We start from the raw sequence: 19780 nt of genomic DNA, 5'->3' as shown, positions 1-19780 counted from the left end.
CAACTTAAGTTGTTTAACATAATGTTATTAGCAAACTCAAGAAGGGAACTTTAGATTTTGACTTTTAGACTGGAGTTTAGGAAAGAAAAGCCTCCTATTTACATATACATACCTCCACTATTACTGTATCAGTCAGTATAGGCTAAGTTATGCGGCATTAGAAAATGACTCTCAGGTCTCAGTGACACACAACAAACACCCATTTCTTGCCCACGTTGCATGCCCAATTTTGGTCAGAGGTTGACAGAGCAGCCCTATCTGGGCAATTGCTTTTCTCATTGCACAGGGGAAAAATAATGACTTGTTTTTACTCATATTTCATTAGTCCAAAAAATCATAACATGACAGCATGTATTTTCTACTTGCAGGGAGGAATGCAGCAAAAGTCATGGTCAATCTTGATGTCAGTGGAGCAGAGAAGGATACTTTCCTACTAGGGTAGTATAAATAATATTTTTTAAATGATACAGTCCTCTACAATTACAAATGCTGTGAATTCTGTTGTTTTGGCATAGATCTAGTGTTTATAGTATACACTCAATAAACAGCCCATAGTCAGTCTATTTTCTTTCCCTGGTGGTTCCAATTTCAACAATGTTTTCTAGCAGAGATTGGTCAGGTTTATTTTGAAGTACTTAAATGAGAGTATTCTCTCCTGTGAACAAGAATACAGCTATATGTATTTTTTATAATTATTGAGAGGGTGCCATTTTCTTTGTATTAACAAGAGGTCACACATATGGCAACCCCGAAGCACAGGAAGGTTGACTCAAGCTTAAAGTTATAGCCCAGCCATCTGATGTATACAGGCAGATAATTCTACTCTCACATAGTTGTGACCACTGTCATTTCAACCTATGTGACTATAAAATCATTGAGTCTACTTCACTGGCTGCAAAATGACATCATTCCAGCTGGTCACAGCAGATAAAAATAAGAGTTGCAGGAAAGAGCACAAGAGGACACTTTTCAGAATAACAGACTTAACTCCCTCATGCATAATTCACAGAAGCAGTGTATCCTTTAGACCCTCTCTTATGGATATTGTCTGCCAGCTGGTACCAAATATTAAAGAAATTAATGGATGAAATGAAACCAGAGAGGATGGTGTGTTTGGGAGAGATGGAGAGAAGGTATGAATAACATGTGTAGTTACCTTTTAGCTAAAGAGAGAGACCAGGATGCAAAGTGACTGTTTTTCTTAAATTGCTAGGCAAGCTCAACTTCTCCCAACAACCCTGCTAGGAGAAGGTTGGCTTTTCAATTCTTTCTAACAGGTTCCTTGTGAAATGGATACAGCATTTTTGGCAATTATATTCCAATTATGTTTGTGTGTGTGTGAATATACGTGTGCTTGTTATTCTATGAATGTGTATGCGATTCTGAGTGTGTGTATGTATGTGTGTATGATTGTGTGCAGGTGCATGTGTATATGTGCTTATGTGTGTGCTGTCATGTGAGTCTGTGTGCATGTGTGTTTATATGTGTGTAGGCTGCAGTTCTGACTGATACATAAAGCTGTTTATGATGATAACATTCTCCTCATTCTTTTCTTTTTTTTGAAATTTTCATTGGAGTGTAGTTGATTTATAATATTGTGTTAGTTTCAGGTGTACAGCAAAGTGAATCAGTTATACTTATACATATATTCACTCTTTTTTCTTTTTTAGATTCTTTTCTCATATAAGCCATTACAGAGTATTGAGCAGAGTTCCCTGTGCTATACGGCAGGCTCTTATCAGTTATCTATTTTATATATAGTAGTGTGTATATGTCAATCCCCACCTCACAATTTATCCCTCCTCCCCCTTATCCCCTGGTAACCATAAGTTTGTTTTCTACATCTGTGACTCTATTTCTGTTTTGTAAATAGATTCATTTGCACCATTTTTTTTAGATTCCACATATAAATGATATCATATGATAATTTGTCTTTCTGTGTCTGACTTACTTCACACAGTATGGCAGTCTCTAGGTCCATCCATGTTGCTGTCATTATTTTCATAATATGGATCAATTCACATTGAGCAAGATTAGTTCCTGACAATCTATTCGGATCATTGCACTGAAGAGTTTATTTTCTAGATCAGAAACACCTAGAGGATACAGACATTTGAGAGTGTTGTGGTCTTTTTTTATCACAGGGTTATTGAGTTTGAATTTAATTGAAGTGTGAACATAACAAGTCTTATTCAACGTAGATACTAACTTAGTAGTAGGAATCTTAAAAATGTTTCTAAAGTAGCGTATTTTTTAGTAGTCTTCTCTTGAAAAGAAATGCGGTAGCTATTTTAATTGCATTCCATTGTTTAATTGCACATTTTAACTACATAACTATGTTTGGGAATCTCTCTGTGACATCTCTGTTTATTCATTATCTTCAGAGACCTCCGTCAAGCTGTCATTGCACTTGCTTATTTGCTCTGGCAAAATTTTTATATAAGGGAGACGATAGTAGGATTATGTAAGGTGTTGGAATGGTTTATTTTTCCCTTATCTTCACAAAGTAGAGACTTTTTGATTGAATCTTTAATATCGTATTTTTGGTGAAAAGAGGTAAAAAATTTTAAAGCAGAAATATCAAATAAATGGTGATTAGGTTTACATGTCCAAAATCTTGAAACTATTTTTCAAGGCATTTTATGTAAAATTTGTCTGAAATGTTACAATCAACACGATTTTTTGATTATGGTTTATTCTATATCCACCCACTTCAAACTGCTACCTCACACAAAAACATTAATCCTACAATTAATCAAAATGTAAATTGATATGATCATTTTACCATTATCTTCAAAGAGATAGAAATTTGACTGGCATGGCTTATTTCAAATTAACGTGGTATGAGCAGGCTTTGTCTTCAGAACTAACATCTTAAAACCTCATTAAAGCAAAATAAAGATCACAGAAAATGTGTCCACAGTAGATAAGTACATTCAAGGTACCAGCAGGATATAAATGTGTATATTCTTGACTGAATGAGCTTATCATGTCCAATAGCAAGAGATAAAGTCAAAAGCTCTGGATATTTTAAAGTCAAAACCAACAAGAAGACATTTTTAAAATGCTTTAGAATATGCTGCAAATAGTTTGTGACTTTATCAAAGGATTTCACATTTTGGCTAAATATTAGAACTTCACAAACTAAAGAATACCATCTCCACTTTGTTAATGGTATAGATAAATCATAGGGATCGAATGTCCTTTAGACACCATTGCAGACCAGGGAGATAGCAAACTGAGCTCTCAAAACAAATGCCTTATGTTAACAGTACATCCACACATGTCCACTGTCCAAAAGATGTTTAGGATGATCTGAATTTTAATCTAGGATATCCTGGAAAATTGAAGGTTACAATGGAGTATAAATACTGTAAAATCATAAGAATTAGAAAAATATTTTAAAGAAACTAAGAAAAAATAGAAATGATATCATAATATTCTAATGGCAGTCTATTAAGTTCAGAACTAATACATTCCTACACTGGAACACTTACTCATTGAAAAGAAAAATGTTATTAAAATATAGCAATTTTCAAATAAACAAGTGAGCACTTTCTAAAGATAGTTTTTTAAATCTTTTAAAAGTGCATCATGAATTATATTTAAATTCCTCATCAAAACCCATAGTTAAAGTTTATTATAAAAGTGAAGTAAAGAAGTAATAGGTTGATTAAATAACATAGACGTTTGTTTTCCTCTCACATATTAGCACAGATATAAAGGGCCAGGGCATGTGTCTGGCTCTGCCATTCACAAGTAGCTTCCAAGACCACTACTTTTCCCCATTTTATAAGCTTCAGGAAGAAAGAAAAAAAAATATAGCAAGGCTCCTTAAAGAGATGATCCAGAAGTTGCACATATAACTTTCTCTCATACCCCACTCTCCTGAAATTAATCACAAGGCCACATCTAAACTGAAAGAAAGCTGTTGTTCATGGCTCACAGGTAAAACTCAGGGAGTTCCATCTCTAAAAGGATGAGGGAGAATGAAAAGAGGGAAAGAGTGATCTCCACCACAGTTATGCTTATATAAATTTTTCTTAGTTTTACATAATCTCTCCAATGATCTAGTGTAAGAAATCTCAATTAACATATATGTACCCTACTTAATTCCTTATGTCTAACCAACTTCACCAAACTCATGCCTCTGTCATTGACTTTGTCACCCTAAAATAATGACTTAACAGCAACTTGCAGTAGCAAGTTATTTTATTTTGTTTTTAAGGTCAGTAGTCCCAACTCAGCAGTAGCAGCAAGAAACATTCATTAAACACATAATTCTGAATACATTACATTATTTAAGCAAAAGCTCACTACATATCTGGCCACTTTCATCTAGGAACTGACACTCAATAATAAAGGAGAAGTAAACAAAATTCATGTAAAGAAACTATGCATTTACCTAGTAAACAATATTACCAAAAGGGTTTATTTGGGTGATATCTAAAAAGGCATAGTCATAAAGTGAAGTGCAAAATTTTATGTGGGAATTTTGACGTCTGGATCAAAGCTGAAAACTTTAGTTTCCTTAACTAGATGGTCTCTTAATTTGATCTTATCTTTATTCTTTCAGTTAGAAAAGAAAAGAGGATGAGCTTTCTGAAACTGTTTTAATGACATGACAGTGAAAACTGCTTTAGCAAGTTAATGTGGAAAATTTGTTCTGTGGAAAAATTACAGCTTGACCAAAGACTTTGATGATGATAACAGGGCAATTAGATAAAAAGCACTGGAAAATTTGACAAGTAGGCTGACTCCCTTTCAATATCAAAAAATCTTTTGACCTCCAGGCACTAAGATGATTAAAGTTCAAAAGTAGCATGGTGAGATGATAAATCCAGCCTGAGCTACAGATGTGGCCACCACAATAATATAAAATCATGGGGGTGTGAATTGGTTAGGATTCTGGATACATAGGGGGTTTATTTGAAAATGACCTAAACTAGCAGGTGACAGGGAAGAATATACTGATATTTTTTCAAAGCTCCCTACTAACCAACTAAGATGCTATAAAAAGTGTGGTAACCCCTATGAGAAAAAGCCAATCTCTCCCAGCCTAGCTCATTTTTCTTTCCTGAAGTACAGGTCTATTTTTGAATACTGCCATGAATAGAGTTCTCTTTGGGAACAGTTAAGTGCTATGCAGTTCAGCATGTCCAGGTATAATACCTTTGATTCAAAAGTTTCATAATCCACTTTACAGACAAAAGTAGATTGGAGAGATATGCTTGGTGAGAGTGACTTTCATATGGCAAGGTAAGAAGCCACGTGTAAAGCAGGAACAAAGGATGAAGAAAGGGGAAGCATAATTTGCATCAACAAAGGGAAAGTAAATATAATTTCACTGTAGTCAGACAAGAGAAGAATAAAAAAAGCTGCACTGAGACTAAAAGGTCAATGGGAGAGATGAAGGAAAAGATCTTAAGAAAATGTTTGAAAAGACCTTGTCTCACACAGGTGATTTTTAGGTGAATCTCTGAAAGAAATCTGGGAAACAAAGACTTTTTAATGTGAAGAGACATAAATTATATACTTTCCTTTTGAAGGGACCATAAAAATCATAAACTAAGGAAATTTTAGAAATGAAAGTGATTTTAAGATCAATAACTTTGTCCTCCAGATGAGAAAACTGCAGCTCAATAAGAGGTTCGGTGAAATGTCCCAGGTTGCATAGGCAAGGTCCATGTCTATATGTAAAGGTGGGTGTACTGTCGATAGGACTAGTGCATTTTTCACATCACACCACCTTCTTTGAATGGCAAATACATTTTTTACTAATTCAAGAGATGCAATTTTGCAATTTAAACAGAATATTTCAGTGTGTAACAACTTTAAAGGATTTCTTTTTATCATCAACCTAAAAGTAGTACAGGAATCCAACTCCTGTTTGATTGGACTGTTAAACGATGCAAGAGATTACTATAAATTGAAAGGATTTTTATTCTCTTCATTTTCAGTTTTCATGTATGTATCCATTAGTAAACTAGTATTCACCTGAAAACATTGTCCCTAAATGAACTAAGTAATATTGTGTACTCAAATTTTTTCAGAGCCAGGAAGGTTTGGTATGACATCTAAATTAATTTTTAGGTATAGTTTAGTTGAATAAAATTGAAATAGTCTTTAGGTCAGAAATTATATTGGATGGACTTTTGTGTAAAGTCTGAATTGAAGCTGAAGATTAAAGCATCTTTCTCAAGAACCTAATTGAATGACTTATAAACCAGTTATAAGCTAGCCAAAATTCACCAGCAGGGGCAAAAAAAAGCCAGAAACAAAACAAAGAAAAAACAACAAAGTTCATGGCAAAAACTATATCCAATACAAGAATATTATGAAACTCAACATGGCTCTTTTTTCTATCTGTCATCTATAAACCCTATCCTCTCCACCAGTATTGCTGAAAAGAACTCCAAAAAAGTTCTAATTTTCATTAATATCCTGCAATTTGTAGAAAAGCAGGTCAAATTGGTGAGTCAGCAGCCTGAGAAAAGAGAAAATATCTCAGGACTAGCAACCCCTAGTAGCTAATGATGCTAGGGTATCTAAGTGGAGACAGGCAGAAAACCACAGGACCTTGTGATCTCTCAGTGCTATTCATCAATTTGTAAGAAAGAGTATGCAGCACAGGTGTACCTCACACACATTCACAAACAAAAAACCCCACATTAGTACAAAGGAACCTTTTGACAGGGTGTTTGGTAAAATTGCAGAAGAGAGAAAGGAATGTGAGCCATCATACAAAGGGGGTATATAGCCTCCTATGGGTTACTTCTCCTCTCTCAACACCTTTCCCCAGCCCCTCAGTTTACAAAAAGTAAAAAAACAGATCATATGCATTCCTCAAACTGTTGTTCATACAAAAGCACGGAGAATTCACCCACTCTATGGGAAAGCCATGGGAAAGAGCCTAAGAGAACTAAATAAAGCATGAACCAAACAAAAAGTAATAGCAAGGCAGCCATGCAAATATACCTCAGAAGGAAAGAAGGAAGGAGGGAAGGGAGAAGGGAAGAGATTAGTTTATAAAATGTTGCCCAAAACTTTGATTCTAGAAGCAAATTCAACAAAAGGAAAGTTTTCTACAGTACTATTTATTATAAAATAAGTTAATAAGAAAATAAGTTGAAGACAATAATAAGATAATAAAACACAGAAGTGGTTAAAAGAGAAAGATTATGATTTAAAAACCCAATTGCAATCTGAATCAGCAGCATGATACAAACTAACAATAAATTACAAACAACAGAAAACAAAAAACCCAGAGTTGAATATCGTATATAATTAAAATGTATAAGGGAGTTACAGATATGGTAACAATTAGGAGAAATGTATAAATAATATAAAGAAATAACTAAGAGAATCCAACCTAAAAAAATTGGACTCCAACCCCCAGTAAGACATCTAGTAGATTGAACAACAAACAATTTCAAAATTTTAATAAAGGAAGGCTAATTTTTAAATGAAGTGGAAACTGAAAAAGGTACACAACATTCCAAGAAAACTCAATTCAGAATAATCAATGCTAAATTATTTACTATTGAACCTCATGTATGAAACAAGAATTCTCTAGGCAATCAAGCAGATATAAAACATGTCACATAGAGAAATAAGATATGGAGTTTGCTTTAGACATTTTCCCAATTATGTTCTGTGTCAGAAAGACAATATTAGAAAAATATCTTCAGAATTCCAAGGAAAAAAATAAACTTGTCATTTTCCCATGCATATAATCCCCAGAAAAGTATCATTCAAGTATAAAAGAAAGAGGAAGGTTTCTCACATATGAATAAACTCAAGGAATATATAGAATCCATCAGCCCTAAAAATAACACACACAGAAAAACTGGCTGACAATGATGATGCACATGCAATCAGAAGATGAAAGAAAGTCATAAAAGAAGGCTAGTTCAATACTTGGTGTCAGAGAATAGCAGAGGAATACCTACAAGCTTCTGAGGGAAAGATGATATGGCACCACAATTTTACATCCCATCAAATTTTTCTTCAAGTGTCAAAACTATAAAAAATAATACCTAGTGATCTAGAATTACAGTATCTAAGGATTCTCATTGACAAAGATGTCTAACAATATGTAAAGACCTACTCTTTTTTTCACCCCATAAGATGTTTATCAAAGTCCTCAGATATTTCACAAAGAAAGATTACTGTCCCTTGTAACACTTAAATATAAAGACTTATCAATTAGGTTTTAGAATACTGTGTTGACATTATATGAAAAGTCAAAGAAAAACATACCAGCCTTGGAGACAAGCAGATGTGTATTTCATACAGCTCTGTCATCCTTGAACCAGGAATCGTAGGAGTCACCTAAGTGTTAATTGACTGACTATACTGGAGTATTTGGACACATTTTCGGAGAAAAATATCATCTGTAGAATATCCAAAAGTATTATTGATGAGTAATATTGATTTTCTTGTTTTATATTATTTTTTTAATTTAATCTTTATTCAAGAAATGTGTCCAATAACAACCCAGTCACAGGAATTTATAAAAAGATGAAAACTATTGGGAGTTTCTCACATTATGCTGAATAGTGGAAGAAATGTTTTATAAATGCCCAGGGCCTTAATCTTTAGAGATTGTTTGCAGTTACTACAGCTACATAGGACAGTCAGAGTATAAAATCACACTGAGCAAATGAATAGACTATGTTATGCACCATGATTCTTAACTCTCTGTTCCTTATGCTTCAATAATATTGACAAGAGCTTATACACTCTTAATTTTCTTAGTTTCCAATTCTTATCCTTTCATTCATTATAGGCTAAAATACATATAATCTCCCCTAGGAGTCTCCAAAAGTTCAATATTGGCTCTACCTACTCTATTTTTCACTATCTTCAAGTATCTTCCTACTTCATTATTCACTTAACTGGAATGTGTCATTCCCATCATTGAACTGGTCACAATTTTGATTTCCTCACTGAAAGCTTCATTCAGAGTATTAATGATGTTGACCTATCCAGAGCTACATATTCTCTTCATTGATCATACCAGATATTTGTTCTTACTTATTTGTTTCTACTTCATCTAGATCATTTTAACTTATATGGTTAAGTTTTTAAATATATGTTTAAAATAAATATTTTACTCTCCTATAAATATTCAATGACTGACTTAAGGGGGCTGGTTCTGTGACTTCCACATTTCTCAAAGTAGAAAGTTCTATGCATAAAGTTTTTTAAATTTACTTGTTATTTAGTAAAGATGAAACCAATACAGAGACATCAATCATATGCTTTCCCTTTCCCTTTATATATATATATATATATAGATATAGATATAGATATAGATATAGATAGATATAGATATAAAGTGAAGAATATATATATATAAAAGAAGAATGCAGAAAACTATTAACTTATATGTCTTAATCATCTAACTCTGTCAAGTTAACATGGTTCACTAATTTATTTCAAAAATTTTAAGAGAACCGACACAATTCAAATACAGTTGAAGTCCCCTTGGTTGGTATTTCATTCCCATACTATCCAATCCCATCCCTACCTAGAAGTAATCATGATACTGAAGTTTTTATTTACCATTCCCATGTAAACTTTTATTACATATAACTGCATTACTAAACAAATTATTTTCTATTTTGACTTTAAATAGTGTAACACTGCATATATTCTTCTGCAACTTGTTTCTTGTTTTTTATTGAAATATAATTGACTTACAATATTATGTTAGTTTCAGGTGTACAACATAGTAGTTGATTTCCAGTCTCATAGTACTGTGGTCAGAAAAGATCCTTGATATGATTTCAATCTTCCTAAATTTAATGAGACTTGTTTTGTGACCTAGCATGTGATCTATCCTGGGGAATGTTCCATGTCACTTGAAAAGAATGTGTATTCTGCTGCTTTTGGACAGAATACTCTATCTATCTATCTATCTATCTATCTATCTATCTATCATCTATCTATCAACTATCTGATGATGGGCAGGGCCAGACCCTGGGGTATAGCTTGTTTCTTTGTGTAAAAGTTTGTTTATTATTTCCAAGCTGGTACACAGAGCTCCAGTTTGTACACTTTTAACTTGTGTATAATACTTTATTATTTAAAAAGTACAATTCATTTTCCTATTGATGGACACAAGTTTTCTCTATATTTTGTGGGGTTTAAAATAGTGTTGTAACGAATATCATCTCATAGCCTGCAACTGTTAGAGTTTCTCTAGGATGTATAGTTAGTAGACTAATTCAGGGGTCAAATTATATATGCATATTTAGTTTTGATAGATATTACCAAATTGCTCTTCTATATGATTATTTGAATTTTCTTTCTCACAAGTGATGAATGCCACTGCTTAGTAATACTAAGGATGTTAATTGTTGCTAGTATATTTGAGGTCAGTAATATTTCACTTTTTATTTTAATTGGAATTCCATAATTACTACTGAAGTTGACCATCTACTAAAAGTGAGAACCTATAGAAATTTGTGTGATCATGTTTTATTTCCGTATTGTTTGTTTGGGTTTGTGTTTTTTTAATTGCCTGCTGTTTGTCTTTTATGTGTTAATTAGTAGAAATTCTCCATGAATTATGGAAAATGTTTTTCAGTTGTAAACTATAAGGGTACTTCCCACATAGGCTCTTTTCATCTCTGCAAGCTGAGGGCAGAGTTTCATGAATGTTCTATGCACACACAGGGTAAGCTGAAAGTAGGAGAGTTAAAGCCCCATAAGCTACTCTGTACCAGTGAGCAAGGCTATTTGATTAATAAACATCCCTGCCTCCTTGCGCATTAATTGTGGTAATCCTGAGGACTTTTCTCTCTGTCTCATGCAGCAGTCCCCAGCAGGATTATGTTCCTGAGATTATAGTAGTTTCCGGCTTGATTACATACTTTTATTGGCTTTATTTTCCCCACTTTTCACTTCCCAACTCATTTCATGGACTTTCCATGGATTACCTTCCAAATAAATTTCAGAAACTCATACAAAAATCTTTGCTGCACTTCTGTTCTGTTGTAGCCAAACAAAAATATACACAGTAAAAAAAGAAAAGAAAAAAAAAAGGAAACAATCCGTTTTGTGTCTTGTTTTTACTTTCTTTTTATATCTTTTGTTTAAAAATCACTCAGTGTTATTATTGCCTAAATTTATCAATATTCTTCTACCTAGTTCATCCTTTTATTTTTTAATAAAATTAAAAATGTTTATTCTTTTTTAAAAACTCCTTTAGTATCCCACATCAGGAGGACATCTTCCTACGTTTTCTTCAAACTTTTTTCTGTAGTTTTTCATTATATTTAACCCACCTGGAATTTATTTTTCTTCATGATGTGAGATAAGGATCTAATTTTATTTATCCTGAGATGAATAACCTGCTGACCCAGCATCATTTGTTGAATAGCCATCCTTGTCTCACGTATTGGTAAGACTATCTTTTTGACATGTGAAGTTTCCACATATGAATCAGGATGTTTGTGGGATCTTTATTCTACTGAGATATTTTTCTACCCCTGGACCAATACCACTCACTATTATTATAACTGCTTAATGAGTTTTGTTATATGATATGCCAAGTTCCATTTTATTTTAGTAAATTTTTCAATTTCAGGACATATGATTTATCTGTTTTTCACATTAACCTGTTTGTTTTATTTCATTCTGTCCTTTACAAATTAATGCCTTTTTAAAGGAAAGCTATTCTTCCACTCATTTATTTGAACATATTAAGTATAATCACTTAAAACATATAAGTTAAGGAAAATTTATAATATGAATGCTGATTTCATTTCTGAACATAAGTATATATATATATATCTTTTATTTTCAATCTTATGTTTAATATATTATTGTCCAGTGTTTGGAGCATAGTATGTGAACTCATTTTGTTATATTCTCCTTCCCTTATATAAAGTCAAAATAAAACAAAGTTCTACTCGATTTCCTGAAAGCAAATATGCTTCACCTGCATCAGCTATAATGAAGAAAACAGTCATTGTACTTCCATATTCTTGGCTCCCCAAATTCAAGTGTCATTCCCCAGGCTCCCATTGTATGGGAGGGTCTCACCTATTACTAGGATATAAATAAGATAAAGCTCTCCCAACTCCACCAGTGATGTCTCTCATTTCATGTGTATTTTAAAGGGATTAAGAATACAGTTAGTATTAATTCAGTTAAATAAAAAATATAAATACATTCCATGACATACCTTTATTTATTTATATTTCACTTTTTACCAGCAAGGCTTTCAGAGAGCAACATGTGGTTCTTTTCCTTCAAGAGTGAAGAAAAAACAAACATGGCTCTTGCTTATTTTAGCCAATTATAAAATGCCACAATTTCAGCACATTAACCTCTGACCTAGTACTTCCTTATCTCTGGCCAGTTTTACTTGCCAGAACAAGAGGTAAATTGGTTTACTTCAGAACAGGTTTGGTTTTATTTATTAATTTTTAATTCTAAACTCGTTATTCAAAGTGTGGAAGTTCCCATGATAAACTGTACTTTAATTATCAGAGAACAGTCCTGGTTTTCCCATAACCACAGTTATGAGTGTGGAATTTTCAACATGTCCTCTTGTTATTATTGGTTTTTTTTTTTTTTTTCGGTACGCGGGCCTCTCACTGTTGTGGCCTCTCCCGTTGCGGAGCACAGGCTCCGGACGCGCAGGCTCAGCGGCCATGGCTCACGGGCCCAGCCGCTCCGCGGCATGTGGGATCTTACCAGATCGGGGCACGAACCCGTGTCCCCTGCATCGGCAGGCGGACTCTCAACCACTGCGCTACCAGGGAAGCCCTATTGGCATCTTTAAAAAGATAAAGTCCTGGTCAAGTGAGTAATGTTTTCCCCACCCAGAATACTTTCTTAAAATAGAAAAAAAAAATGCTTAATTCCTCTCACAGCTGCTACTCCTGTTCATTGATAACTACATGAGGCCATAAAAAGTTGGCATATGAAGCCTTGTTTCAGTGGACTTTCCTTTAGGTTAGATCAATACTCCCTTACACTGCATAACTTCACATGGGTGACGTAATGAAGATTACAAAATTTGTGATTGTTTCAATAAGAAAAATAAATATATGTATATATATATGTGTGTGTGTGTGTGTGTATACAGAGATACAGAAAAAGAGAGAGAAAGTGGGATAGAGGGAGGGTGGGAAGAGAGATTAAGTATTAATATATATGTTAGGCTTTATATATATATATATATATATATATATATATACACATACACACACATATGTGCTTAAAATTTATCTTTAGAATGTCTACACCTACATAAAACAGGAAAAAATGCCTTAATAATGACTTGAGTCAGAGGGTGGAAGGTTGATCTGTTAGGGACTTTACAAATGTCATGTGCATGTGCCCAATGATTAATTTGACTATCATGAACTTCATATTTCTTCTACCAGTTATCAAAATGATAAAGTATCATTTTTGTTTACAACATGCAGTTAACATCATTCACACTGACAACTGGCCTGTTCAGGTGATTAACATTTACAACTCTAAGCTTCTCTGTACTCACTAATATCTTTTAAACATTAACTGCACTTTTAAAGCTACTTAATGTATAGAGACATAATGTTGCCAAAGGGACATACACAACTCATTTACACTGACTAGTAAGACTAGTGTAGATTTGTTTGACAAGTCTTCTTGGAAAACTTGAGAGCTTGTGCTCTTCAGTTGGTGAAGCTTCTATGCTCTCTCAGAGCCCTTAGAGTAGCAAACCTTCAAAAACCAAAGATGGGCTCAAAGCGAAGTGTACCCTCAAGGCGCCGTTCTCTCAGCACCTATGAAGTCATGTTTGCAGCTCTCTTTGCCATATTGGTGGTGCTCTGTGCTGGGTTAATTGCAGTGGCCTGGCTGTCAATCAAGGGATCAGAAAGAGGTAAGTCACATAGACCTGGCTATAGAAAAGTGCTCTCAGATGAATGTATACACTTTAATCTCCAGACTCCTGCCAGCATATTGTATGCATTGCTGTGCTTTCATGGCAAGGTATTTATATTGCATCCAGATGCTTCACCGTAGTTTACTTCATAGAATTTTTTTAACATGATATATAATTTGGATTTTAATTCAGAATTCAAACATGAGACTAAGTTTTTAAAACAGAAAATGATAATGTTCTCAGTTCCAACATATAATAAAGTAGGTTCATAGCCTGTGGGTCTGTTCTGATAGAATTTAAGTCATAAACCTATTCAAACATTGTTGACCATAGAAGAAGATAAGTAGGCCAAGTTAAAGAAAAAATATTGTTTATTTCTAGAGAATTATATCTTTATTCTCTTATTAGTACAACAATTTGAATTGCAACAGTATAAGGCAACTTGAATGTAATTGTGGATTTATAAAGATCTCAAGTTGCCTGAGTAGCAATTTGTGATTGACAGAAAGAAAAGGTAATTCTTATTTAGAGCTAAATTACCTGTACCAACTGCTTTTAAAAGATCTCCAATTGTATTATCTTGTTACAACAAACCTATGAGTTAGTTTTTATTGTTACCCTCCTTTTATAGGTGAAAAATCAGAGACAGAGAATTTAGGTAACTTGCTTAAATTTGCAACATTGCCAGGTGGTGCAAACTAGACAGTCCAACTTTAGAACTTGTGCTCTTCTTTACCATTTATTCATTTCTAAGATAATTTTTAAAAAATGGCAGCATAGCAGAAACTTGGGTATTAGATTTATTTTTTCTGAGAACATTTTCACCTTTTTTTTAAAAAAAATGATGAATTATATATAGGCATATTAATTCCTTCTGAAAACTCTCAGGGCAAAACGTTTTATATGTGAGTGATTTTGGTTTTACCAAGAAAACAAAATGCTCAGCCTTTGAGTTAGTTCTTTTCCCTTAGTAAATAAGTAAATTAGAATGTAATAAATATGATTTATAGTTTTATAAAATAAGTCCAATATAATTTCTGGTTTATTTAACTACTATAGCTACATACAGGAATATATTTTAAAGAGAAAGAAAGCTTGTGATATTTTATATAATTATAAGAACAATTTAATAAATTATAGAAATTCACTGAAACTTTTAGAAAAGAGGCTGCTTTGGTCTTACTTAAATACTGTGAATAACTTCAAGGATATGTAATTATTTGGAAGTCTATTGGAAGTCTTGATGCTCAATAAAAATACAAAAGTTAGTTATTTTACCAGAAAAATAAACATTTATAAATGTTAATGTGATTTAATTGTGAACAACTGAATATAAGAAGGGATTTGAGATAGGCAATAATAGAACACTAGAGGATATAAGACATTCTACTTTCAGTACATACTTTTACTTTAATACACTCAACACTTTTTATTGGAAACCATTGTAGACTTTTAAAAAGTTGCAAAAATTGTAGACATTCATCCAGCTTCCCTTAATGTCAATATCTAGTACACACATAGTATAATTGTCACAACCAAGAAATTAACATTGTTACAATGTTATTAACTGAACCAAACACTTTATTCAACTTTCACCAGTTTTTCCACTAATGTTTTTACCTGTTCAGGATCCAGTGCAGATTCCAACACTGGGTTTAGTTATCATGTTTCCTTAGTCTCCTCCAATCCATGACAGTTCCTCAATCTTTCCTTGCCTTTCACTTTTAAATATGCAAGTCTAAATGTTATTTTGAATGTTTAAAAAATAAATGAATTAGTATTAATAATATGTTACATCAATTATGCAATGATAACTGTATAGATGAAGTGCAAGTTTATTATTTAAAGTATTAATTCTACAGTTCCTTCTGGACTGGGAGATTTGTGTCAATATATGACAGATCTTGGGTTCTGAAGTCAGTCAATCCTTTTTCTAAATTCCAGATCTGTAACTTTTATCACATTGGGAAATTTTCTTAGTGAATCTAAGCCCAAATGTCCCCATCTGGGAAAAGAAGAAATAACATCTTCGCATACCAGGTCAATGCATCATTATTATTACATTTACTAATGATTTCATCATTGTGTGAGTTTCACCTGAAGCAATTCATTTTAAATATAAATATATATGCAAAGAAAATAATCTCATAATGGGATTGTACTGGCCTTAGGGGCACATTTTATTTCCCATGTTTGTATTCAGTTTGTTAGCTTTCTTCTTATATTGTTTCATATTGAGATAATAAATTTTCTGCAGCATTCTCAATAACTTCTCCAGTAATGACAGTCTCCATCTAATGGCAAAAGGTCATACATGCCAATTTTATAATTATTAGAATGAGAGAAGTAGTTTCAAAGCTATGCTCCAAAGTAATACACACACTGAAATCTTCACAGCAATCCACATGTAGAAAATGAGCAGTGTCCCTTGATGCCAGGTGTTCAAGAAGTATCTGAAAGTAACTACAAAAGTTTTAATGATCCACTTCTCACTATGTTTCCCTGAATCAGTTCCCATAATTGGTGGAAGTTGATCATCCCTGTATCTTCCAACAGAAATCTCAATGACAAAGAAACAAAAACCAAACAAAACTTGGAAGCTTGGAGAGTTGGTTAGACTTCAAAGAAAAGAAAAAAAAATAATGGGATAGAGAAGAAGAAGTTTAATATTCAGTCTTTTAAAACAACTAGATAGCTAAAAATATAAGTTAAAAAATAAAAAACAGCTGATGATGAAACACGAAGACTGCAAAGAAAAGAATCAAGAACCCCAGGGCCAACACATTAAGCAAGAACTTTACTTCTATGTCTTAACTGGAATGTGCATATTTTCTCTTATTCATTATTCACATTTTCAGTGTTTTGTTTCTTATTAATTCATCTAGATGCAGCATTTGGAAAAAGTCATGAAGCCAGAGGGACGTTGACAATAACATCCGGAGTTACATATAATCCTAATTTGCAAGACAAACTCTCAGTGGATTTCAAAGTTCTTGCTTTTGACATTCAGCAAATGGTAAGAGACCTTCTTTCCTCAACTAGTTTAAAATTTCATAACATAGTTTCGCTAACCACTTGCCAAAAGATACATAGATCTTGTTCTCTTTGAAAAAAATTAGTCAATAAATGTAAATGTACTTACAGTTACATTTACTCATACTTAAATGTATGAGACCCATCATCACAGAGAAGAAAATCACTCCAATACAGTTCTAAGTAGAATATAAAGATTATTTTGTTTAAAATTTTAAACAAAATCTTAAATTTAATATGCCTTTTCTTAACCTTTTCTTTTTTTAGATAGATGATATCTTTCAATCAAGTAATCTGAGAAATGAATATAAAAATTCAAGAGTTTTACAATTTGAGTAAGTATAGCTCAAAATTTTTCTATGGATAGAAAGCACAGGATCACAAAAGAGTGATCTTTTTGTTAATATTTGTAAAAGAGTGTCACTATTTTTAGGAGAAAATGGAACATTTTAAATTTTCAACATTTTCCAGGAGGATTGAGAAAAGTGGCATAGTATAAACTTTTATATTTGTAACAAATAATAATAATAATGCTAGATAATTTATCTCATATTAAAATGATTCTCTCTCCTAAGTGCAAAATCTTTCAGAGACACATGGAGAAGGCTGAGGTTGACTGCATACAGATGCCTAGGAGTCTTGACATTTAACCTATATCAAATAGAAGCCATAGGGTACTCCAGGTCATTGGAGAATGCAGTGAGCCTCACTTTATAGAAAGACTAATCTCCTATCTCAAATCAGAAACAATTGAACCTGAAAGCCTGGCACCAAAGATACTTGGTACATGGTCTTCACAAAAGTCCTGACATTAGTAAAAGGGTCCTTAGTTCTCAATGACCAAATAGAGGTAGAGAGGTCAAGTCAAAGGAAAAGAGATTATGTTTAGAAAAAGAAAAACAATGACAGAATTAGTTAATGGGCAGAAGGAAACTTTAGGCCTTGCCATTTCTTGTTGGAACAAAACGTATTTACTTAGTGGAAGCCATCATGAATAAAAGCACAAAGATTCATTTTATACCAAAAAAAAAAAAATTAGAACTCTGTTTCCTTCTTTCTCACCTACTTATCTATCTATATTTATCATTCTTTATCCCACTGCATATTCATGAGATCATAGTCTCAGTAGCCAGTCCACCCTCCCTCCATCTACTGGCTTCATTCCTATCCACAACACAGAGGCTTCGACTCCTGTTTTCCAGGGCTTATGATCTCTGATAGCCTCTTTCATGGCCTAATTTCAGAGCTATAATGACACAGGTGGACTCTCAGGAAAGGTTATTATTATTTTCTTTTGTTTGTGTGTTTTCCTCAAAGTGCTGTTTTAAAATATTTATTCAGTATTTATTCTGTGAAGGTAAAACCATGCATGAAAGATTTTATTTCACTTTATTTCTCTGCTTTGGAATGAGTGGAACCAATTTCTCTTTGCCAGTTTTGGAGAGGATTGAGTGTGGAGATCTGCATTAAATCTTCAATTCAAATTTAGTTCTTAAAGGTTTTAGAACTAAAACCTTGCTTAAGGAGAGGTAACCCTGGTCTTTCCTCGCCTTCCTCAGGCTCTAACCGGTGAAACCCATGCAAAGCACAGTATCTAGTGCAGAGTTTATTAGGATAGTTTTGCTAATGGAACTCTTTGTCTTCTCTTGTTTACAACATGCTGGATAACTTTGTTTTTACTAGATTGGGAAAATTTGCTGAATATAGACTTTTATATAAGGTCTGGTGGTTTATCAAAACCCAAGCATTTTCTTTGATATTTATTAAGTAAACTTATGTTTCTCTAGATAGTAAAATCACTCTATGTGAAACTGTAAATTATTTGAGCTAAGGAATTATTTCTTTCCCTTCCTTTAAACTACCTAGGAGACTAATATAGTTCCTAAGCCTTGATACATATTTTATAACAATTCTCAAATAATATACTTCATCAGTGTAGAGAGACTTTCACCTCATTGTAGCTGAACTACTTTTAAATCAGAAGTGAGTTTTTAAAAGATGCAATGCAAAGGAATTTCATGAAAATGTCTGTAATATAAATTACAGGTAGGTACTTTGGGAGACAGAGAAGAAAAGGATGAGAAAAATTCAGAAGCAGGAAAGAAAGTAACAAGCAAACGTTTAGGTTTACTTTAAATAATCAAATTTAAAATGACATATTCCACTTATAGAAAAAATCGACAGACTCCTAATTCCTTTTGTAAATTATTTTCACCTTAAACTCCAATTGATAAAATCAAGACACAGAAATAACTGACTTCTCAACTAACTAACAATAGCCACACCAACTGTGAAAAATACATCTAAAGATCCTTTAAAATGCCTATTTCCTTTTTTGTTACTGATTTTACTGAAATACACACCCCATACTTGTGTACATGGTCAAGTTATAGCACTCAGAATACTAAACTTAGTCATTAATCTATCTCTTCTTCCTTTTAAAAATATTATTTAATGTCAAATCTTGCTCCCCCTGCTAAGTTTTGTGTGTGTGTGTGTGTGTGTGTAGAGCCACTCTACAGGACAAGCAAATGGTTTACACTCATCTAGGAACACTTTCTATTATTCTGTTTCTATTATTCTGCTTTGTGGAAAGCGCTTTGATTCAAAGAGCATTTGATTCTTCTAATAAAGTGTTGTTTACACTTTATGGCAATATGAAGCTTATTTTGCCCTTTGAGCACAGATAAGTCATCAAGTTAGGAAAGGAAAGACTTTTGTTTACTCAGCAACCCTAGAGGTTATCAGTATCATTAAGGAAAATAAGAGATAAGAAACATTTGATTTATTGCACACAGGCTCTCTGTATAATGATAGGATTTATCTGTTAAAAAAAAAACAGACTCAGATATT

The 19780-nt window shown here is 33.0% G+C and overlaps 1 protein-coding gene across 2 annotated transcripts in view; it reads left to right on the top strand.

The window, feature by feature from the left end:
* The first annotated feature begins 13635 nt into the window (after window positions 1–13635).
* The window catches only part of TMPRSS15 (transmembrane serine protease 15), a 130760-nt gene continuing 124615 nt past the window's right edge, over window positions 13636–19780 (top strand). The window contains exons 1-3 of one of the 2 annotated variants that reach the window (XM_024732023.1): window positions 13636–13891; window positions 16780–16910; window positions 17195–17262. In XM_024732023.1, the coding sequence (XP_024587791.1) occupies window positions 13747–13891; window positions 16780–16910; window positions 17195–17262 (344 nt within the window). In that variant the 5' untranslated portion in view covers window positions 13636–13746. The remainder of the gene's footprint in view (window positions 13892–16779; window positions 16911–17194; window positions 17263–19780) is intronic. The other variant, XM_024732024.1, reaches the window with a different exon arrangement.

The sequence above is a fragment of the Neophocaena asiaeorientalis genome, unplaced genomic scaffold, assembly GCF_003031525.2.
Source record: "Neophocaena asiaeorientalis asiaeorientalis breed wild unplaced genomic scaffold, Neophocaena_asiaeorientalis_V1.1 scaffold55, whole genome shotgun sequence".
NCBI lineage: Eukaryota > Metazoa > Chordata > Mammalia > Artiodactyla > Phocoenidae > Neophocaena > Neophocaena asiaeorientalis.
Note: the sequence above shows the minus strand (reverse complement) of the source record. Positions and strands in the feature narration are given on the sequence as shown.